Source organism: Argentina silus (assembly GCF_951799395.1).
Source record: "Argentina silus genome assembly, chromosome: 12".
NCBI lineage: Eukaryota > Metazoa > Chordata > Actinopteri > Argentiniformes > Argentinidae > Argentina > Argentina silus.
In genome coordinates this window covers 7,722,161-7,745,103 of record NC_139666.1, presented here as the reverse complement: position 1 = coordinate 7,745,103, position 22,943 = coordinate 7,722,161, and the positions used below count along the sequence as shown (strand labels likewise).

General features: G+C 44.1%; 3 protein-coding genes across 5 annotated transcripts; all 3 read right to left on the bottom strand.

The window, feature by feature from the left end:
* Positions 1-517: 517 nt before the first annotated feature.
* On the bottom strand, positions 518-4,819 carry ifngr2 (interferon gamma receptor 2). The gene is made up of 7 exons (XM_083681834.1): positions 4,682-4,819; positions 4,194-4,305; positions 3,622-3,803; positions 3,018-3,166; positions 2,027-2,171; positions 1,620-1,780; positions 518-1,481 (listed from the first exon to the last, which is right to left on the bottom strand). Exons 1-7 carry the CDS (start codon positions 4,716-4,718, stop codon positions 1,251-1,253), a joined length of 1,017 nt encoding a protein of 338 aa, XP_083537960.1. The 5' UTR covers positions 4,719-4,819; the 3' UTR covers positions 518-1,250.
* A 3,217-nt stretch (positions 4,820-8,036) lies between these two features.
* On the bottom strand, positions 8,037-12,449 carry LOC310813023 (interferon alpha/beta receptor 1a-like). Of its 2 annotated transcripts, none has more exons than XM_083681833.1 (7): positions 12,340-12,449; positions 12,054-12,192; positions 11,619-11,794; positions 11,143-11,303; positions 10,031-10,178; positions 9,672-9,802; positions 8,037-8,356 (listed from the first exon to the last, which is right to left on the bottom strand). In XM_083681833.1, the coding sequence occupies exons 1-7, from the start codon at positions 12,389-12,391 to the stop codon at positions 8,063-8,065; spliced, it is 1,101 nt and encodes a 366-aa protein (XP_083537959.1). In that variant the 5' UTR covers positions 12,392-12,449; the 3' UTR covers positions 8,037-8,062. The 2 variants fall into 2 exon arrangements, with proteins under 2 accessions (XP_083537959.1, XP_083537958.1); XM_083681832.1 differs by having other exon boundaries at positions 12,054-12,204; positions 12,340-12,437.
* A 1,469-nt stretch (positions 12,450-13,918) lies between these two features.
* On the bottom strand, positions 13,919-22,525 carry LOC310813022 (interferon alpha/beta receptor 1b-like). Of its 2 annotated transcripts, XR_014554535.1 has the most exons (8): positions 22,353-22,525; positions 18,714-18,843; positions 18,187-18,371; positions 17,451-17,611; positions 15,887-16,040; positions 15,283-15,440; positions 14,087-15,114; positions 13,955-14,024 (listed from the first exon to the last, which is right to left on the bottom strand). XR_014554535.1 is itself a non-coding variant. In XM_083681831.1 (7 exons), the coding sequence occupies exons 1-7, from the start codon at positions 22,408-22,410 to the stop codon at positions 14,713-14,715; spliced, it is 1,248 nt and encodes a 415-aa protein (XP_083537957.1). In that variant the 5' UTR covers positions 22,411-22,525; the 3' UTR covers positions 13,919-14,712. The 2 variants fall into 2 exon arrangements, 1 of the variants encoding a protein (XP_083537957.1); XM_083681831.1 differs by having other exon boundaries at positions 13,919-15,114.
* Positions 22,526-22,943: the final 418 nt, after the last annotated feature.

The window sequence follows — 22,943 nt, the reverse complement described above, 5'->3', positions numbered from 1 at the left end:
ACTGGTCGGTAACGCAAATATCTCATCAGCCAATCACATGGCAGCAACTCAATGCATTTAGGCATGTAGACATGGTCAAGACGACCTGCTGAAGTTCAAACCGAGCATCAGAATGGGGAAGAAAGGTGATTTAAGTGACTTTGAACGTGGCGTGGTTGTTGGTGCCAGACGGGCTGGTCTGAGTATTTCAGAAACTGCTGATCTACTGGGATTTTCACGCACAACCATCTCTAGAGTTTACAGAAGAGAAAATATCCAGTGAGCTGCAGTTCTCTGGGCGAAAATGCCTTGTTGATGCCAGAGGTCAGAGGAGAATGGCCATACTGGTTCGAGATGATAGAAAGGCAACAGTAACTCAAATAACCAGTCGTTACAACCAAGGTATGCAGAAGACCATCTCTGAACGCATAACACGTCGAACCTTGAAGCAGATGGGCTACAAAAGGGGGTCCAACCCAGTACTAGCAAGGTGTACCTAATAAAGTGGCTGGTGAGTGTATATTAACACACTAGCAAGTTGAGAGTTACAAAAGTTACGAAAGTTTATTGTCCAAGATAAAAGAAGTATTCATGAAGCATTGCCATGCAATATGTGTACGTTCCCTCAGTGATAGACAAACATCTACAAAGTTACAAGCAGCAATACATATAAATGAAATAAGATTTTTTTTTTAAATTTCCATTTCCATACAACTGAAATAATTCAAAATGAAGACAAAATAAAAGACCTCTAAAAGTGCCAATTAGGTTGTTTGTTCCCCACTTACCCATAATACGATCGGTGCAGTTCCGAGAAATTAATCAATGTTTAGCTTGTACAAATATTTAATCAATAGCTGAGTCACGTTACTTTCACTTTCTTTTGTTTTAGAGACATTCAAGTCTGAAGATAGAAAAATATCTGCTCAAATATTCCCCACACCCTCCCTGAACCAGCCTAAAAAACACACACTATTGCAATACATTGAAATCACAAATTCTACAACAGTTCTTCGTCGTTGCATACAGTAAGCCATTTCAGGGGGCTCCATTCCAACACAATTCCTGTACAGAAAGAATAGTCCACGTCTAATCAACCAGAACCGGCATTGCGGTGAGATGGGTGGACATTTGAATGAGACCAGATACTGGAGGCCTACAGTAGTTCAAATCTATGGATTCCTAGTTCAAGTCCATAGATAGAACCTGTGGCTAAAATCCCATCTGAAATAGTCTCTTGTCGCTGTGTCCTCTGAGTCCGGCGGGCGAGACTAAGTGAGAAGTGACTTACTCCTGTAATGGTCTATAGAGCCAGCCGATGACTGAGTGCCAGTGGATGAAATGGAGGCGTGTTCACTGCCTGACTCCTCCTCTTCAAGGGTGAAAGAGGAACCGACATCACAGAGTTCCTCCACTTCACTCTTGCCAGGGAGGATGATGGAGATGACATCGTAGGATTCCTGAGTGGGGCTGCTGATGTGGAGCTGGGAAAACTCAGGGAACTGGAGAGGAAAGGAGACAGAAAAGGGGGATGAGGGGGTGGATGGAGAGAGGGAATGGGGGGGGGGAAGTCAGGCCAAGACTCTCAAACACACCATGTTTGTTGATGTGTGTGTGTTTTTAAGTTGACACAGCCATACCTCATGATAGTGGTCTGGCAGCCTATATGGAGGTTGAAGCAACTGTTTGATGTCCTCATGTTTCTTAAGGATTAAGTATGCCATAGCTACTGTGATCCCAGCCACCAGGAACAGAACGATCACCACGATTGTCACCACGACCTCGCTGTTCCATGAATATACTGCACAGTAAGACACACACACACACACACACACACACACACACACACACACACACACACACACACACACACACACACACACACACACACACAAAAGAGAAAGACATGCTGTGAGGGGTGGACCACATTATCGCCACACAAACCATATTGACTCTCCTCATTCATGTACAGTGGGTACAGTACTTGCAGTATGGTGAAACCTTAGCAGCCAAAGTGTGACACGGTGCTTTGTCAGGTGATCCTCACCTGTTTGGGGGATGACATCACACAGCAGGCAGCTGGGGGGTCCGTAGGGCTCGTGGTAGAGGACATACTGAACCTGAACACAGTAGCGTACCCCCACATCAAGACCTGGGATGGTCATTGAGGACGCCGGGTTTTCACTATATTCCTGGTTAGGCAAGGGTAGAGAGGACATGGGAATCCTCTCTGACATCCTACATTTTGCAGAAAGGTCTACTGTCTGCGGGACATGCTACGTGACACAGCTCTCATTGTCTGAAGACTCACTAGTCAATGCATGTGTATATTTCTCCAGCCTTTGTATAGGAGTACTTCGCCCTGCATGCCAAACTCCCAATGGCTTAGGAAATATCCCAATGGAGTCCCAGGGATCTATATACTATGGTTTGGATGATGGTTTTAAAGGAATGTTCCACTCTATTTGCATATTATAGTTGTCTAGCACTAGTATTCAAAGTAGTACACCTCCCCAGATCATTTTTACGCGCGTTCATGGTATATTTAGATTATCTACATTTCTGTTTCGGAATCGCCATATTTAAAAAAAGTCCATTGCAACACTCAAACTCAACTCTGAAATACTTTGCCAATGGAAATGTAAAACTCACTACATCAGACTTATTTCCTGACAAAAGCGCAAGCAGATCTCTATGTCGACACTTGCTAGTCCATTAGGTTGCAATACTATCAGAGAGAAACCAAAACCAACACTTGTTCAGAAATTAGGTTCAAAAGTGGGTTTATAAACAATGTATCAAAAAAGATAAACGGACAAATGACTCAGGAGCAACATTCGCGTAGCATATCCTTGATCCGTTGTGATGCGTAGTGTTTGGAGTGTGTTTAAGATATCTTTACGTAATTAATGGGCTTCAATGGGCAACACAAGCTGACCAAAAACTGCATCTAAACACCGAAAGTAGAATAGAGTGGAACATCCCTTTAAGTCATTGGGAGTCTTACATGTTCAGTCAGCAAGGAGAGGATTTCTCACCTTCAGCTTCTCTCCTTCTCTGCCGAAGTGGATCCGGTACTGGGCGTGGTCAGCATAGTCATACCTCAGGCTGTTGTTATGCATGTGGACGGTCAGGGACCGAGACTTAGGCCAGGGGGTCAATTTGACCACAGGGCTGCAGGAATCACCTGGGGAGGGAGGGAGGGAGGGAGGGAGGGGGGATGTAGTACTCACTGTGTCATAGACATGTACTGTATAATGGTGAAGATTCCCCTCTCAATCTTGATTACTTTAAGATATAACATCCCCTTTAATCTGTGTGGTCGTATCCTTTCTGTTCATTATCAACCTTTTTTTTTTTTTTTTTTTTTCCCAGCACCTGACAGTTGAGACATGCACAACACTGAGATTCTCATACTTTTTTTTTTTTTTTTATACGTTTTTAGGGAATTTCTGCTTTATTGGGATAGAGACAGTAGAGATTGACAGGAAGGATGGGCGAGAGAGATATTCTGATATTTCACAGTTAATCAGAAGGCCTTCCGTGACAGCCAGCTGCTGTTGGAAAAGTACACCTTGTTCCAGTCACAGGAAAAGGCGCTTTCTGCGGATCCTACTCTATCTAAGTAGACCGGTCAGTTACCATGGCTGCAGGCTTCGACTGGTCCCGAGGTTCGACCCCCTTGCTCTGATCTGACACGCAGCCTCACACAGAGGATCCTGTCCTTGTCCTTTCTACTGGAGGAGATGTTGCAGGTGGTGAGCTGTGTGTGGACGCAGCCTGGGACATCCTCCCATACTGCTCTGTCAACGCTGGGGTTACGCCTGGGATCACAGAGAGGCTTGGTCAGGAGATGAAGAAAATGTTCTATCGCTTTCTGATAAGTGTTGTTGTCATCACAGTTTACAGGGGAAAAGGCGATGGTAACGGATTAACTACCATCAACCAATCTTTAATGGGGTATAGACACTGTATTGCCATAAGAAGTGATACTACTACTGCGATTTATGCGTTTAGCATAAACCCTAACCCACTCCTTAATTTTGACAGAATATCAGTTTAGATCATATCAACTTCATACATCATATATCAGAATATCGACATTGCCATTTCCTTTCGGCCTGATGCACGGATCAAATACAGTAAGTAGTCATACTGGTATGAAACAACAGAGATTTGAGACTATATCCTCCGACGTTAGACCAGGTACTCACTTGCAGAGCTGGACAGTGTACTTTACATCTTGGTGTTCAATCGGGGACGTCCAGTGCAGCGTTGAGTTAACTTGAACGTTCTGAGGAGGTGGAATCGGGACTTCTGCCCATGCTAAAGAAACAGGATGAATAACTTGTATTCACTTATTCAAACACACAAAGACAAGGCCACAGCACAGTGAATATGAGCTTCAATGAGCTTCAATTATGGGGCAGTCGAGTAGCCTTTGTTTACGTTGATTATACCATTGTCGTAACATGCACATGTGAACATAAATATAATCCTAGTCACAGATGGGGCTAATCTGACAGTTGTGTCCCTGTAAATCTAGGGATACAAATGACATATATACAAAAGCCAGAAAAGAAAAGGCGACTTCAAGGCGCATTGTAAAAACGAAACTTAGTCTGACCAGGCATTTTAACGTTACTGACCAAACGTGTTAACTCGCAGCGAGCAAAGAGGACATCAATCTGCAAGTGTTTACCTTGAATAATAAGAATCAAGAGCAGCAGACGCATCATTTCAGAGGATTTGTGTGTCTTCAGTCGACATCATACATTTTATGATTGTATCAAGCTCAATGCTAAACGCATTTTACCAACGCTTTCCCAGAAAAGGCGTATGCTTTTATTTCCGTATCCGTATGTAGGAACGCCCTTAAAGGAGGAGATGTACTGTATTATTGGGAATATAATGTTAGTTCTACAATGGGCTAAACAATGAGCTAGCTCTATTGGCCTAAGCAGTCACATTTTAGGATGACTTTCTCACATAGACTGCTGACACACCAGTAACTGCCCCCAGCATTATCAGTGAGCGCCGCGGCACCAGTGTGGTTTTCCAGTAGTACTTTCAGTGGTGTACGTGTGAGCGGCTAGGGTACAAACCACAGGAGTAACACCTTCATAGCAAACACTGTACTTATGACAGTATCACGAAGTTGAACGTCATTTATGGTTGTTTTTCCAGCGTTGGCACACACAGTTCAGCATCACCCTAGAAGTCTCATGTAGTGTCATCGTTGTTTATGATCAGTCATTTTAACCTCTAATTTGGGCTTGTGAATTTATTGTTATAGTCGAGGCTCTGTTGAGCAGTTAAGCAGTTGGTTTGACAAGTCAACTTTATATAAATACAAGTGTCTACTGGGACTTTCTCTGCAGAACATCCAGTTGATACTGGCAGTCAGACATCTTCTCACAGATGAGTCTCTGTGGCACAGTACTGTATCTCTAGATCACTGAGGATAAATTCACAAAAAAACAACAGCTTGAGTCGGGAAAGCCTGTCAAATTAAACAAATCCTATCTCTATGGAAGCTAATAAGCTTGTGTGTCTGTGTACAGTGTGTGTACAGTGTGTGTGTGTGTGTGTGTCATACATATCAAGCAGGCAGAAAGTGAGCCAGCTTGAGTCGGGAAGTCTGTCAAATTGAACAAATCCTAGCTCTGTGGAAATCAGTAAACTTGTGTGTCTGTGTACAGTGTGTGTGTGCATATCAAGCAGGCAGGAAGTGAGCCAGGAAGTGAGCCAGAAAGTGACTCATGTACGTGACCATTAGTACACAAATATTATATAGTATATAAGAGAATAAGACAGATGTGAAGCAACCCACAATGCTAGTCGAGCCAATTTTGCAGCTAATTTATGATGCGATTATGGAGAACATGGACACCTATTGTTTTGTGCTATGGGAGATCAGCGTGGTGGTTGCTGGCTTTGTGAATATAAAGAAATTGTGGCTGTCAGAATGAATATTGAAGGAATGTTACTTTTATTAACAGATGGGAGACATGAGAAAATCGTACTGTGACAGTCAAGTCAATTCAGGTTTACCTATATATAGACACATGCAGTACCAATAATGGATTCAAGACTTCAATTCAGTGCAGAGTACAATAGTGTACCGTAAGACACTATAGACTCTATAGTATCAGTACTGTTATAAATTATTTTTATGAAAACAGTTGCATTATAATGCTCAATAGCAGACGAGTAAATAAAGCTATTCAGTTCTTTATTTGAGGTGATTAAAATAATTGTATTTGATATTCCATGTGCAAATCAATTGAATTAACTTGTTTTTTAATCATCTGATTCAGGAAACATTTATCTTTGGTAATCATTAACTTTTGATTGAGAAGTTGTTGATAATTGTATTTGATATTCCATGTGCAAATCAATTGAATTAACTTGTTTTTTAATCATCTGATTCAGGAAACATTTATCTTTGGTAATCATTAACTTTTGATTGAGAAGTTGTTGATAATTGTATTTGATATTCCATGTGCAAATCAATTGAATTAATATGTTTTTTAATCATCTGAACATTTGTTTGGTAATCATTAACTCTTGATTGAGAAGTGTTGGAAATCATTATTATAAGAAACAGGACAAATCAGAGTAGGTATATGTTTTCTTCAGCAGGTCAACTCGTTCCCAAGATGGAACGGACCGGCGATATCTCTACCTGGAACGGATCGAGTGTCAGGGGCTGGGACCAGCCTAAGCACCAACAAGGGGCGAGCCAAGTCTAAACTGCGGCTCCTCCCCAACCAAATAGCCAATCACAATCACTTTGTTTACCGTAAATGCTTTGTGTGACATTTTGAATGTATCCATTTTTGGAGGGTTGGTTACAGATTAACAGCTTGCTGACTGTGATTTTCTTCGCCAAAAGTGGTCCTTGTACAAGCCTAGAATTCTGACATATAAATAAATAGCTAAAAGTAAGAAGTAGTTTGTCTTCTCCTTCAAATAAAGAACACGTTCCGACAGTACTCAGACACAATCCTCTAACGGTTAGAGAAGGAGACAAGGTGGGAGAGGATGCGATGAATCAAGGGAAGACTTTTGAGATTCACCCTCAGATTAAATACAGGGTTAGGGTTAGGGTTAGGGTTAGAGTCTAACCCTAACCCTAACCCTAACCCTTCTTCAGTCAGTATTTAATCTGAGGGTGAATCTCAAAAGTCTTCCCTTGATTCATCGCATCCTCTCCCACCTTGTCTCCTTCTCAAAGTGCATTGCAGGAGAAGGTCAGAGGAGGGGGAGCTCATTTCTTCTCCTCAGTGACATTTTGAGAAGGAGTTGAGTCGAAAGGATCTGACGAATCAAGAAAATACTCTTTTGAGATTCAACCCTGAATAATTTCATCACACCCTTCTGCCTTAAAGGAAGCGACTCCCGGTGTAGAACATTTCCTCGTTTGTCAAACAAAGAGTCTTTGTCTCCTTCAACTGCCTCTTACTCATTCACTGGCATCCAGGACAGTAAGGCATGTTAAAGAAGAACCTCCTATAGCATAGCATCATCATTCACAATCTATAAAAAAATATACCTTATCTATTTCTGTTGGAATTATTAATTATTCATAGGAATAACAGACATGTCCTCTCTCTCTCTCTTCGCATACTTGTTCTACTTCTACTGGAATACATAATACTAAAACTATTCACCTAAAAATCATTTTAAAGGCAAAAAAGTCATTTGATACCCGTAAAGCCATTTGACAATGGTGGCCTTTCAGCCTGTCTTTAGAACATTATCAGAGCTTTATAACACATGAAGAGATGTCTTACATCTCAACAACCCACATCAACATGATATTCAATCTGTGATCTAAAGACAGACTGAAACACAACCTGAACATCAAATAGGCTGTGTGAACAGAGCCTTACAGTATATACAGATACCTCCATACAATATATGACACTGGCTGTTAAAGTCTCCCAACTCAAAATTGTGCGTGTTTCCTTTGGGAACATGTTCAGCAGCTATTCGCCCTCCGTGTGGGCGTAGGAGGGCCTAACATGGGCCTAACACGATACAGTCTCGCTGTATCGTGTTAGGCCCTTAGTTTACCCTAGACAGAAGGGTGGTAACACTCTGCATCTGTGGCGATGCTCCGCCCGCTATCCTCCCCTGAGTATATCCCAGAGTCCAGCCTGAAGCTGCCCCGCCTGCCGGGCATGGTGGAGGCAGAGGAGGAGGCCGAGGCCGAGGCGCTGGCCTGGCCCGCCTCTGGATAGCCCTTGGTTGCCTGCTCCGTCTGAACGGCCACAGGTGTGGTCAGAGGTACAAGTACAGCCTCCACGGCCTCCACGACACTGCTCTCCTCCACAGGTTCCAGCAGGGGCTGGATGTACACTGCAGGACCCTGAGGAAACAATGACATTATAGAGTCACTACCTATCTTCCGCTGTAGATTGAAGAACCATCTCTTCAGGCTACATCTTAACTGTCCCTCCTCGTCATCCCCACTACCCCCCTGTGCAAGTTTCTCTCCTGTAAACAAATACAGGATAAAGGCGTCTGCTAAATGCCATAAATGTAAATGTAAATGACATTATATGGTTATACCCCTGTTTTCACACTGTTGTACCACCTAGATTGACGGAATATTGGCCAGACATTCTTAGGGGTGCTCGTGTGGACATTGTAACACAAATGTAGTGTAGTATGCAGCTCAGTGCAGTCATCCACATCCATGGCACATATGACTAGGCTGAAACCCACAGTCAAGACACTGGAGGACATGGTGCTACAAGGGGAGGCTGGTGGAGGTAGAAATCGGAGGACAGGCTCATTGTAATGCATAAAATCTACATGCTGTATGTGGTTGATAGACAAAGATAATGAACATGAAACAGAGCAATGTCCATCTGTGACGATGGAAAGAGTGTGTGTTTAGAGAGAGAGAAATGCATTTCAATGAGCCTGTCCTCCGAGTTCTACTGCCACCAGCCTCCCCTGAAAGGCTATTATTATATAGGCTACTTCACAGCTATTCACAATAGCATACTACGTAGACGTGGCAATTATTGTACTAGATGTACTAATTATTATTAGTATTAGCCAAGCATGCTTAGCAGAGCTGGTGTGGATATTGAAACACGGCCATAATTTACAGCTCATTCCACACCACGGTGTCAGTGTGTTTTTTGTCTTTTGTGACAAAGCTCCAACCCACAGTAAAGAGACATCTTATTGGGCAACCCACAGTAAAGAGACATCTTATTGGGCAATGAGAAAATAGGGATGATGAGTAGCCTTAGGTTTTCCTTGATCGTGATCCTCCCCTGGTTAATTAACTTTTATTCCAACTGAATTAACAATTTATCCCAAAAAAAAGTAATCGAGGTCCTAATCATTTAATAGGCTTAAATTCTCAGGGGTGTGTCATTTGAGCTAAATTGAAAATCAGTTAGACAGAGGACTAGAGAGAAAATCAACAGGGGATCGCTTTGGGAAACACTATGTTAATGCAATCATGCTCCAATCTACTGTATTGAATAAGCTCAACGGTGTGTAGAATGCAGATGAGGACTCATCATGATGACGTGTGGAAGATGAAATATTGAAACCCACAACTGTACACCTCTAAAGTGGTTCCTTTCCTCGGCTCCTCACCTCCTCTCCTTCACACACACACACACACACACACACACACACACACACACACACTTACTTACCAGTATGCTGCTGGGTGTGGTATATTCTGAGAGGAGAGTCTTCCTCTTCCTGTGGTGTATGTAGACAGGCGATGCCAGCAACAGACAGCCAAAGAAGACAGCCAGCAGCATCTGCCACACTGGAGGGTGTCCTTCAAGGGACAAACAGAGCAGGTGTTAATACGGATGGTTATCTCATATCCAACAGACCATTCTTTCAGACTTACACACAAACAAACGCACCCACCCACACAGACGCACGCACACACAGACACACACACGCACGTAGGGGCGCGCACACACACACACACACACACACACACACACACACACACACACACACACACAGAGGAGAGAGTGTGTAAATGGAGGACTCTCACTCTTTCCCAGGGTGATAACACATTGTGGCTGTGTGTAGGGACTGGTCTTCTCATATCCCTCGCTGTATGCGCTGACCTGCAGGCAGTACTCCGTCCAGGGCTCCAGAGGCAGTGTGCACTGTGTAGTCTGGAGGTCCTTAGTGCGTTTCTAGGAGACAGGCAGAAGAGGGCACCAGAGAGCAGTAGACGGGGGATTTGAGGGATATCAGGGAGGCTTCTGGTGATAAAGTAGTGTGTTGTGTGTCTGTAATAGTGGAGGCTGGTGGAGGTGGAAATCGGAGGACGGGCTCATTGAAATGCATGGAATGGAATAAGGAAATGAATGAGGAATGCTCCTCATTCCATTCATGCATTACAATGAGCCAGTCCTCTGATTTCTACCTCCACTGGTCTCTATGTATGTCTACTGGGCAATACAACAGAGACTGATCATGATGAAAGGACCCTAGAGAATGTACATGTACATCACATTTGATTGAGTTTCTGGTGTGTGTGTGACATTGAGTCAATAAGAGTGAAAAGGTTTGATGAAGAAATTCAACACAAACTCTTCACTCTTTCGCTCACTGCAGACATCCTGTTTCCTGCTCTCTCTTCTCTTTTTCTCTCTCTCTCTCTCTCTCCCTCTTTCTGTCTCTCTCTCTCTCCCTCTCTCTCTGTCTCTCTCTTTTCTAGGTCACACACAACACAATAACTCAAGAGATTCCTGTGCTTAGGGACAGGCGCAACAAGGTGAACAATACAAGTGTAAATATAGCTCCTTTTGTTCATGAGTTCAAACAACTGTACACCTCAAATGAGTTTTATATGGGGAAACCTTTAGATCAAGAACTGTAGCCTTCATAAAAGGGCAAGGAAGTGCCTCTCCTCTTTACACAAGGCGTCTGTTGAGAATAAAGTCATTCTTTCATGTAACAGTCAAGTGCACCTGGTAACCCTCTCTCTCTCTCTCTCTCTCTCTCCCTCTCCCTCTCCCTCCAGTAGGGGAGTGAATGACCTGGCCTTGGCTGGAAGAGTAGCTCTCCCACTCCCCCTGCTCAGTAGGCAGCTCCCCTGACTGTGTGTGTGTGTGTGTGTGTGTGTGTGTGTACACGTGTGTGTGAGCAGCTCACCTGGCTGAGATTGTGTTTGTCCCAGTACTGCAGTGTGAAGGCCATGGGGCTGAGGAGGGAGCTCATAGGCATGCCCTGCTCCGTCAGAGGCTCTGTGAAGCTCACTGTTACCATGGCATCGCCTGGCTCTAGCTTCACGTGGCTGGGGGGGCCCAGAGGCGCTGTGACACAGAGAGAGACCCCCCACTCAAGATTACACCTTAAACCCCCTAGCCTGGATGACAAGACACAACAAGGAGGTGTGTCGAGCTTTGTTCTTAGAGATATCCATCATGGCATATGCACACACACACACACACACACACACGCACACACACACGCACACGCACACGCACCCACACCCAACATACTTTTAACAGTCAATAATTCCACAGTACTTCCTACATTAACTGTCCCTCTGATTGGCGAAGGTGGGTCACATACTAGCAAATACTGTATATACTGTACAGAAAAAGCTCCAAAAGAGCCTCTCTCACCATGTTCGTCAGGACAGAACTCCAGCGTGGTCCAGTCTGACCTCTGACCCCCGACCTCCGCCCACACTCCCAGAACGTATCTCCCAGAGTAGTCGAGGTTGGAGAAGTTGCACCATCTCCGGGTCACCCGCACACACTTCCTGGTGTAGGAAGTGGCATACTTCTCACTGTCAGAGCTGGGAGAGACAGAGACAGAGACAGAACTGGTGGTTATGATCATCAGCCTTACAGCCCTATGGTTGTGGGTTCAAATCCCTGACCCACTGGAAGCATCTTTATCATGAGAATCCTAGAAATGTCAAACTAAGCAATATTCTGTAAAGCCCATTTAGGGTAGGTATCCTGAGCGAAATCCTAACCCCTTTCTTCAAGATGTTTTCCCCATTGGGAGTGTGCTTTTTGCTGACCAAGACGACATGTGAGTATGGCACTCACAAGGTGTATTCAGCGGTAAACGAGACACTGTCGTTGGCCTGTGAGAGATCCCAGTCCCACCTAAGGATGTATCGAGTGTTTATCGCATCCATCCACACGTTCTGAGGGCTGGACAGAGCTGGTTCAGACCTGTCGGTGGCTGACATAACAGCTATTCATTTTAACGGTACAACAGCAGGAAATTGGGAGGGGAAATGACAGTTAGACAATACCTCTACTGTACTATGTCTCTCAACGACTTGTTCTGTAGTCTTCTATACAGTTCATTTGTAATGAGGAAACTTACCGGAGAATGGAAAAAGGAAAGCTGCCCAGGCAAACAGGAATGTTACAATCATATCTTCATTCCTAATCCGGTTCTATAAAAGGCGGGCAGCATAGGCGCTGTCAACGTTTGCGGCACAACTCTTTAAATACCAGAGGATTACGGGCGGATCTACCAGTGTGTGATTCATAAGAAACCCATAATACAGGAAATCTAAATCGTGCCAAAAGTAAGGGACTTTCTGCAAGCGTGGTAACACACTCAGCGAGCCTATCATATTTAATCGCAAAATGTGTTTTGTTACATTTACACATACCCTAGCACTATATCAAAGTGCCATCATTGAATCCACCCTGATGTAAGGAAATTATATTTTCTAAATATATTGATCTTAAATAATCATGTGCAAGAATCAAATCACTTTACACGTACGAAGTGAGAGAGATTGCTTCTTTATTATTAATGTGATTCCATTACATGGATGTAATAGTTGATAGCATGTTCAGTACATTACTGTATGATGAAGAATGGTGTAAATGCAATTTACAATTGCTTTGTGTACAATTCACCAGAAATACTTTATACTTACAGTAGGCTACTACAGTATACCCCTACAGACATCAGAGTAAAGCATTACACAAACAAACAAGCAGTTGCTGTTATATGAAAAATCTTTAAGCAATAATAAACATTTGCATTGGTGGTTATGAATTCTGAGCAGATGCAAGTTATGGTCTTTTGGTGGATGACAAGTTGCCTGGAAATATAGAGCACTCTTAATCCAGACTCTCTTAATCCAGACTCACTTAATCCAGACACTCTTTCAAAGATAAAACAGTTGAATACTGTTGTTCACCCAGGTAGGTTATGGAGAACACATTATGTTTTTCAATAACAATCAAACTAAAAGGACAGTAAAACGGAGCTCGGTTTCAGAGTGGATTTCGAGGTACAAAGAAGAGGCAAGTTGAGTACACATTCTCTCACATCACACAAGTGCTTGATTGATTAGTTCCCCCTGTTCTTCAACACTATTAAAGGTATTTATAGTGAAACACCTCTAGAGAGAACAGGTGTTTCAGGTGATTATTAACCACAAAGAGGAAGGAGGGAAGAGAGATATTAATAGGGCTTCAAATAAATTACACACAGAGATTCAGTTCTTCTTTAGTACAACAGGTGTGCAAGCAGCAACTACGGGACATAAGCACCTTTCACAAAAACAAAAATTAGGTTGGATGGATCATAGAGAAAACTCAATAGAGCACTGACACTCTTGTGTTAAGATTCTATAAGAATCATAAATGGACAACAGAAAACTAATATGAAAACCAACACATGTACACACTCATAGCGACACACACACACACACATTTGAAGATTAATTTGGCATTTAACATTCCCTTCTCAAGATGATGTCAAATGATAGATGGTGCTTGATTCTCTCTATGGAATTTGATTTCACAGAGAGAATTCGTTGAAACTATTGAAACACTGACAATTGAGAACTAAACTATTGATACTGTGTTCCATCATGACTACCCTGGTCGTCCTGTGGATTCCTTTATTTGTTTTGAATGGCTATATAAGGGTGGGCAACCCCCCCCCCCCCCCCCCACTCACCCACCCCCCTTTATCTAGCAACAGCAGCAGTCAGTAAGATAAAAAGTGACCAGGAAAATGGGCCAAGGACACATTCCCTGTAACTACACTCTCTCTCACACACACACACACACACACACACACACACACACACACACACACACACACACACACACACACACACACACACACACACACACACACACACACACACACGAAAGGCTTGGTTTGGTACACTGTAGGCATAACGGTGCAGTTCTCACCATGTTGCCTCTGCCTATCTACACTACACTCATTCCTAGCATGGGCAAAGAGATGGTGTGTGTGTGTGTGGGGGTGGGGGGGGGGGGGGGGGGGGGGGTGGGGGGGGGGGCTAATCAATGGATTTCCGAGCCAGCCAAATCTGATAGGCCTCACCGAAAGGATTGTTTCTACGCCTTAAGTTGCCACCTCCCAAGCACTGTGGACAACCAGACAAACTGGAGGCACGTAAACACGGCTGCCACACTGTAAGGCAGCGTAGGGTATAAAGAGAGATTGGAAACTACTCATCGAATGGAATCCTATCTGAAGAGGACAGGTGACTGGTGGCCATGGACAGCATATAACAGGTAGGTAGATTGGAGGTGTGTTTCACAGTGTCCTTTGAGGGAGAAAGAGAGATGAGAAAGACTATGGAGAGACTATCACAGAAAAAACATTCAGTGCAACCCTCCTCTTCTCCCCCTCACAGAACTTAAAAAAATTAAAAAAAACTCCTCCAGCCATTCCATTCTTTTTTTTTTTCTCCTCTCAGACACACAAGTCCATAACATCGTCATCCATAACACCTTCATCCGCCAGCTCCCCTCCTATCTCTTCCATCTTCACCTGCTCCAGGGGGGGTGGAAGGGTCTGCCAGGAGGAGTCCTCCCCCTCCTTGCCTGTCTGGCCGCTGCGTTGCTGGGCCGAGCCTCCCTCAGTGGAGTAGACCCCAGAATCCCCGCTGCCCCCGCTGCCCTGTCGGCTGTGCCGGCCGCTGTCCTGCTCCAACCCTGGGGGGGGCGCCGTGACGCTGGACAACGCTGGAGGGGTGTGGATCTCCAGGAGCACCGCCTCCGGGCAGATGCTCAGCCTATCGCAGATCAGCTCAGACTCCGACTCTGAGGTGAGGAGGCGGGGCATGTCGGAGCCGGGGGAGGAGTCGCACAGGTACTGAGGTGTGGGAGAGGAGGAGGAAGGGATGAGAGCGAGAGAGAGAGAGATTAGCAAACTGTCAAAAAACAACAATGAATGCTAGCTCTTAATTGTTATTGTGGTGACCTAGCCATTAGATGCAACTGTGTCATTTGATATGCTATTCAGTTCTAACGTGAAGCTTACCTCGCGGATGTGTGTGGGCAGCTGAATGGAGGGGTAGAAGGTGGCTTTGAGGACCTTGTAGAACTTGAAGGAGGCGTAGGAGGGCAGTAGCACCACCAGGAAACACAGCACCAGAGACCCCAGGAAGTACAGCAGGATCTGCCACAGCGGGGTCACACCTGACAACACACACATTTCCATAAACTTTATTATTTCCCCTTAACAAAGGGACAGAGAGAGGGATGGAGGTGCACATATGTTTGATGCTTGGGCTTGCAATCATTGAGATCATGTAATGTAAATGTCATAATCTTCTCGTAATCAGAGGCGCACGCACACAGGCACGCGATAAGGTACTATCATGGGGTCAATTTGTAGGGCCTTATACATATACATTTGGCTACGTTTAGCTAATAACAAAGCATATCACAGCCTACAAAATGTATTGTTTTGCTGTTCTTTCTTGTAAATTTGTTATTGCCATTTACAATAGCAACAGTACTTGGCCAAATAAAATAATTCTGATTCTGATCTTAATATTACTAATCTGGCTGTTTTTACTTCACTGTTTTCCATGTTTGAATTCATTAAGACTCAGCAAATTCTTCAAATATATCAACGCCACCTTCCGTCTGCATGCAGCGCGGTTCGGTGAGGCTGCTGGTGTGGTTGTAGTAGTCGTAACGCGACTGCACCCGGACGCAGTACCAGGTCCAGGCCGCCAGCTTCGGCAAGGTCACCAGGTTGGCGCTTGAGTCCAGAACCATGGGTCTCATCTCCTGGACAACACAACACATAAACAAGGGTTGGATATGGCTCTGGAGAGCACAACCGTGGTCCTCATCCCTGGACGAGGTTCAAAGATTCGAGATTCAATTTCCAAATCTCTTGAACCATTGTTACTGCTATTTTCTCATACTTACCCTTAGTTCACGTGTATGTTTTTATTCGATGTAAAGTGTGTTGTGACCCAGGTGAAATGCACTATAGAGCATAATAAACTTTGAGTGCTTTAAAGAGTCTAAAAAACTCACAGTAATAACCGCAAGATAGAATATTGCACTTAAAAATGCTCAGGGCATCATCCAAGGTGTGTGTTTGGTTAGTGTTTAGTGTGTGTGATGGATCAGCAGCACTGGTGCAACAGGGAGGTGACATGCTGCATTGACTCCTAATACGTCTCATTAAACGCCTTCAGAAAGCCCGTCGAGCAGCTAATTGTTTAGTGTTTGTGTGTTTTAAGTGACATCCAGAGAGATCAGACCTCTCTGATGTTACACAGGACAGACAGAGAATATGTAATCGTATCTGATGCTCATTAACATGCCCCTGCTGCTCCACAGGGAAAACTACAAAGCTGAAGAAAAAGGCTTCACAGAATACAGGCTAATCCAGATCGGCACAGCTCAGATCGGAAATACACTACAGCATATCCCGCAGATTATATCCCTTTTCTACTTGGCCTTTTGATCTACCCGAAGTCTTTCAAATTCAAATACAAGCTGGAGAGCAAATCTGGCATGGGTGCCAGTCTGTTTCTGATTCAGCCGACTGCTACAGTATATCGCTGTCTTGTCAAACCAGACATAGTGGCACACAACAATGAGTTAGCTAATCTGGCATCTAGACAGGCACCTGTTGAGTGAGTTACTGCTAAACTGCCTACAGCAGGAACAGACTTTGTACCAGTGTGGCTGTACTGTAGCAGAAGGGAGTTGTTACAGGCACTCCAACAACAACAACAACAACAACAACAACAACAACAACCACCACCACCCACACACCACTCTGTCATAACAGCACCACAGCAGGAAAATAGCCAAGTGTGTACTGTTTTAAGGTTGTGGTTGAAAGCGTGACCGCGTGTTTTGTGTTGCACCTGTGCAGAGGGGGGTTTGGGTTGTTGCGGTCGCAGGGGGGGAGGCGCTGCAGGTGTCTCTGGGGTACGGGTGAGAAGGAGAAATGAAGTGAGAGTAGGAGAAAACGACTTTGAACTTCTAGAGTACGGAGCTTCCAGGGCCTCTCTCTCACTGAAGATCTGTATCGCTGACTCACAGGGAATGAGGTGTGTGATGTTGATCACGGTTTTAGCCGGTGGCGTAATCAGGAAAATCAGAAAAGATGGATCGAATTTCTGGGGTTATATGGTCCTCACACCCCACCCCACCCATCCACCCACCAGTACCAACCTGCAGGTCCTGTGAGCGTATCCAATAATGTATGCGATAGTACATTGAGGGAATCAGCTCCTTCATAGAGCCTCTGGTGCTGGTCAGAGGGTCTGAGATGGACACGTCCAGCAGATTACTCACAGCAGCCAGCTCCACTCTGGAGGGGGGCCCCAGGTCAGCTGGAGAGAGGAAGAGGAGGAGGAGGAGGAGGAGGGAAGGGAGAGGGGGGATGAAAAGCTGTATACGGACTCACTCCTCAGTCACTCGTCCTCCAATCAGTCTCAAGGGTCTGAATCTAGGAAATCAGGCTTCAGACCTCTACTTTCAGACCTCTACTTTCAGACCTCTACTTTCAGACCTCTACTTTCTGTCATGTGTGGACTATGGTTTTCTCCATGCATCTGTCTGTGCTACAGTAGTTGAGTGTCAGAGTTGTTACACTGTATGCCCGTGTATGCCAGTGGAGGCTGGTGGAGGTGGAAATCGGAGGACGGGCTCATTGTGATGCATGAAATGGAATGAGGAACCTGGTTTCAAACAGGACCACCTCCACCAGTCTCCACTGGTGTACACTTATGCTCAGGTCAGGGGTGTGTGTGTGTGTGTGTGTGTGTGTGTGTGTGTGTGTGTGTGTGTGTGTATGTAAGTGAGTCTCACCTTTACGTCCCCTCCATGTAGAGTACATCTCTATGATGTATTAGTGTATTTCTCTCTCTCCCCCCCCCTCCCCCCCCCCCCCTTCCCCCTCTCTCACCGTCTTTGTCAGGGCAGAAGTCTTTGAAGACCCAGTCTGAGCTGGCTCGGCCCGTGTTGGTCCTGACCCGGAGGACGTACATGCCATGGTAGTGGAGCTCTGAGGCCGTCAGGTTACAGTGGGTGTGTACCGTCCGCTCACACACACACGTCCATTCCTTCCTCTTCCTGTGCATTTTGTACTTCCTGTGAGGGTAGACATGGACACTCAGGGGGTGTAGGCATGGAATGACATTTGACATGCTCAGTCATCGCAGTTCATCCAACGGCTCCGACCTGCAGTCCATAAGACTGCTCAACTTTAGCCTAGGTGGAGGGCAGCATCAGGTGTTGCAGGTATATGAGAGGATTGTGTTAAATTATGTATTAAGAGAGAGTGAGTGTGTGTGTGTGTGAGTGTGTGTGTGTGTGAGTGTGTGTGTGTGAGTGAGTGTGTGTGTGTGTGAGTGTGTGTGTGTGTGAGTGTGTGTGTGTGTGTGTGTGTGTGTGAGTGAGTGTGTGTGTGAGTGAGTGTGTGTGTTGACCTACGCCAGGAACTCTGCAGTGAAGGTAACAGTGTGGTTGCCTGCCTTCCTCTGGTCCCAGTCCCATGTCAGCAGGTACTGTGTGTTCAGAGTGACCAGTGAGACGTTCTCTGGCTTAGCCACCTCTGCTAGTACTGAAACAGACAGAGGAGAGACAGGGTCATTCTTCCTTTGCCACCAAATCACATCTCCTGTACAAATCATAAACTCTTCAAAAAAAAAGAAAAGAAAAGAAAAAGGGAACAGTATCATACTAAAATAGCTCTGGTATACAGCGGGTGAAATAAGTATTGAACACGTCACCATATTTCTCAGTACATATATTTCCAAAGGTGCTACTGACATGACATTTTCACCAGATGTTGGTAACAACCCAAGTAATCCATACATACAAAGAAACCAAAAAAAATATGTTCAAAAATTAAGTTATGTAAAGTATTGAACACATGAAGAAAGGGAGGTGCAAAAAGGCATGGAAAGCCAAGACAACAATTGAAATCTATCAGTAATTAAAAAGCAATCCAGCCCCTTGTCAGTGCAAATCAATATCAGCTGGTTCAGTCCCAACTGATGGCCTACAAAAAGGTGCCATTGCCAAGGTGTCACACCTAATTGTTGCAAGACATAACGATGGCATTGGTTACAGGCGCATTTCTAAGCTTCTGAATGTTCCAGTGAGCACTGTTAGGGCCATAATACGGAAGTGGAAAGACATTTCACCATCAGGAGCTCCTCGCAAGATTTCTGACAGAGGAGTGAAAAGAATAATCAGAAGAGTTGTCCAAGAGCCAAGGACCACTTGTGGAGAGCTTCAAAAAGACCTAGAATTAGCAGGTACTGTTGTCTCAAAGAAAACAGTAAGTAATGCACTCCACCGCCATGGCCAGTATGCACGCTCACCACGCAAGACTCCATTGCTGAAAAAAAAGCATGTTGAAGCTTGTTTAAAGTTTGCTGCACAACATTTGGAAAAGCCAGTGAAATACAGGGAGAATATAGTGTGGTCAGATGAGAGCAAAATTGAACTGTTTGGATGCCATAATACACACCATGTTTGGAGGAGAAATGGCACTGCACATCACCCTAAAAACACCATACCAACAGTGAAGTTTGGAGGTGGGAACATCATGGTGTGGGGCTGCTTTTCAGCAAATGGTACTGGCAAACTTAATTGAAGGAAGGATGAATGGGCAAATTTACCGAGACATTCTTGACCAAAATCTGCTGCCATCTACCAGGATGATGAAGAGGAAACGAGGGTGGACATTTCAGCAAGACAATGATCCCAAACACACAGCCAAGGAAACTCTCAATTGGTTTCAAAGAAAGAAAATAAAGCTGCTAGAATGGCCCAGCCAATCACCTGACTCAAATCCCATTGAAAATCTATGGAAAGAACTGAAGATCAAGATTCATAGAAGAGGCCCATGGAACCTTCAAGATTTGAAGACTGTTTGTGTGGAAGAATGGGCCAAAATCACACCAGAGCAATGCATGCGACTAGTTTCTCCATACAGGAGGCGTCTTGAAGCTGTCATTACCAACAAAGGCTTTTGTACAAAGTATTAAATAAATATCAGTAAGCGTGTTCAATACTTTTTCCCTGTGTCATTTCACATTATTACACACAACTTAATTTCTGAACTTATTTGTTTTGGTTTCTTTGTATGTATGGATTACTTGGGTTGTTACCAACATCTGGTGAAAATGTCATGTCAATAGTACCTTTGGAAATATATTTACTGAGAAAAATGGTGACGTGTTCAATACTTCAATACTTATTTCACCTGCTGTATATTAAAAAAAAAAAACAGCAACATAACTTGGCATACATTGGTAAACAACACCTGCAGACCAATATTATAGATGTATTTTGAACAGGTAAAACCCTGTGTAGAAATAGATGGAAGGAGTTTCAGTGTCCACATGACTGCCATATTGTGCAAACAGGAAACATACTTTAGCTGGACATGGTTGAACTAAGTTGTGTGTGATGTTTCACTGGATCCTTGAGCCTGCTGTGGTTGACCGGGTTACACAATATCTCTCTCTCATCCTCAACCCTAAAGCGCACAAAATAATTCCACTATCTTAGCCTTGGCACTTCTGATGAGCTAGGCAACAGATTCCAGTGCTGTTTTTGTCTTCTAGGCCTTACAGTAACTGGGCGGGACACCTGCAGTTGAAACTGCACTTCTGAATCACATTGTAAACTTTTTCCATGAATCCATGGTAGCATTCCAACTGCCGGTTTGAAAGTACCGTAAGTGGAATGGGCTGGGCTATTGTTAGGTATGACAAACAAGCTCAAACAAGGAGTATGAAGCCAGGTGACAATGAATCAACTAAGGAACTAGCCTCCAGTCAGCTTTGAATTCAAGCCTAGCTCATCATTAGTTATAGTCCATCACACCACTAGCATTAGTTGAAGTAAAGCGCTTTCTATCCAGATTCCATGGTAGTAGAAGACAAATAAAGCCTAAGGTCTGCTGACTTCAGTTCCTCTCTCCAGCCTTTTGCTGACTAGCCGAATATTCCTTGTACTGTAGGTGCTTAGCAAGATGATCTGAGAGGGACTCTGTCAGGGGCCTAGCCTATATCTACTACAATTAAACAAGTGCATCTCTAGGCCTAAGCTAACAAACTAGACATCATTGTAGAGGATAGGCCTAACAGTTAAATAGCTCAATGACAACAACAGTGTTTAAAAGAATCACTTCTCTATTTTCTCCCTCTTTGTGTGTCCAATTCACTGTTTGGTCCTAATTCAGATGACTGGGGTTCGGGAAGTAGGCCTAGGAGTTCATATAAACAATCTCAGTCTCCCTTGTAGTTTGCATCTAAGGAGAACCCCAGGAGGTTCGCATTATCTGTCTCTTTCAAGAACACAGAGAGAAGACTCCCTTCCCAAAGGAGGAAGGGAGTCTTTATACAAATAAAACAGTCGTTAACCCAACAACTGAAGAGACACAAACTTTGGAACTTTGGACCCAACCTCTATGTGGCAAGGAGAGCAACTGCGGTGGTAGGATAATACACAGATACTCACCTTGTTTAAATAAGGAAATCAAAGATAACTCAAATGCAAACATTGTCTCCTAGACCTGTTCATTTGAATGTCAATGAGTTGTTCAGCATCATAACATTGGGAGTGGATAGTGAATGCAATGTTTTAATCAGGAATACAACTTGGAGCCATGAAAGGTGTATTACTGCAAGCTGTCATTACACAAGTGTAGTCTGTTATATTTAATAACCAGAGATAACTAATATACCTAGAACCAGACACAGCAGGCTCTTTCACTCTTCATACAATGTCCTACCGGATCGTTTTAACGTTTTATGCGACCATCATCACTGAAACTGAAATCGACCAAATATCGCAGGCTAATACATGGCTATACAGGCTAATACATGTTTTTAGACTTTACCTTTAGTCTTAGCTGGTAGAGACAGTCAATGTGTTGGACGGTGTAAAATGATTTGCTTCCTTAGACAAACGTTGTTGCCAAGCTCACTCAAAACCAATAGACAGCTATCGAGCCATAAGCACCATTGTAACCACCACACAACCCATACTATCGGCCATGGTAAAAAAAAAAAAAAAAAGCGATCTTGCCAGCTAGCTTAGCTCGCTACTCACCATTGGGCGGTTGGAGAGAACAAAGGAGAACCAACGCAAAGAAGCCGATTAATTTCATGGTGATCAATTCAGCAAGCTATACCGGCACAATGTTGGTAGGTGATACTTCGCGGATTCTTCATGTGTTGAGTCTCGCCATGTTGCTCCAGTAAAACAAACACAAGACTGCCTTGCAATGCGCCACCGTCACTGAAGATGGAGCCAGGCGCTGTCGGTCTGCGCCTCCTCCTACGTTTTTGCACTGCGCATGTTTTTGTTCATTGTGGAAGTTTTTTTTAAGGAGCAAATTCAGTTTTTATTGCCAATAGTAATTTTCATAACTGACTGCCACACAGGCCTATTTCATGACATTTGTTTAGATGTTTACTACTTCCACCTGGAAGTTTTTTGCATTTCACTGTATACTTGTATACACGTGACAAATAAAGAATCTTGACTATTAGAGAGCTCACTATTTCAAGCAATTACACTACCACCTGCACAGATGCAGACCTCTTGACAGTTGGCAGAGTCACATTCATATAATCAGTATAATACACTTCTCAGCCTAAGACCACAGGGGTTTATCCTACTTCTGCGCTAATGTAGTGA

Coding starts and splice junctions, on each gene's coding strand:
- ifngr2 (XM_083681834.1), bottom strand. CDS start 4,718: ATGATGCGTCTGCTGCTCTTGATTCTTATTATTCAAG. Junction 4,306..4,681: donor CTTGATTCTTATTATTCAAG/GTAAACACTTGC, acceptor CTGTTTCTTTAG/CATGGGCAGAAGTCCCGATT. Junction 3,804..4,193: donor TACACTGTCCAGCTCTGCAA/GTGAGTACCTGG, acceptor CTGTGATCCCAG/GCGTAACCCCAGCGTTGACA.
- LOC310813022 (XM_083681831.1), bottom strand. CDS start 22,410: ATGAAATTAATCGGCTTCTTTGCGTTGGTTCTCCTTTGTTCTCTCCAA. Junction 17,612..18,186: donor CTTCTGCCCTGACAAAGACG/GTGAGAGAGGGG, acceptor TCCTCTCTCCAG/CTGACCTGGGGCCCCCCTCC. Junction 16,041..17,450: donor TACGCTCACAGGACCTGCAG/GTTGGTACTGGT, acceptor TGTGTTGTCCAG/GAGATGAGACCCATGGTTCT.
- LOC310813023 (XM_083681832.1), bottom strand. CDS start 12,391: ATGATTGTAACATTCCTGTTTGCCTGGGCAGCTTTCCTTTTTCCATTC. Junction 11,795..12,053: donor TTTACCGCTGAATACACCTT/GTGAGTGCCATA, acceptor TGTCTCTCCCAG/CTCTGACAGTGAGAAGTATG. Junction 9,803..10,030: donor TGTTATCACCCTGGGAAAGA/GTGAGAGTCCTC, acceptor TGTCCCTTGAAG/GACACCCTCCAGTGTGGCAG.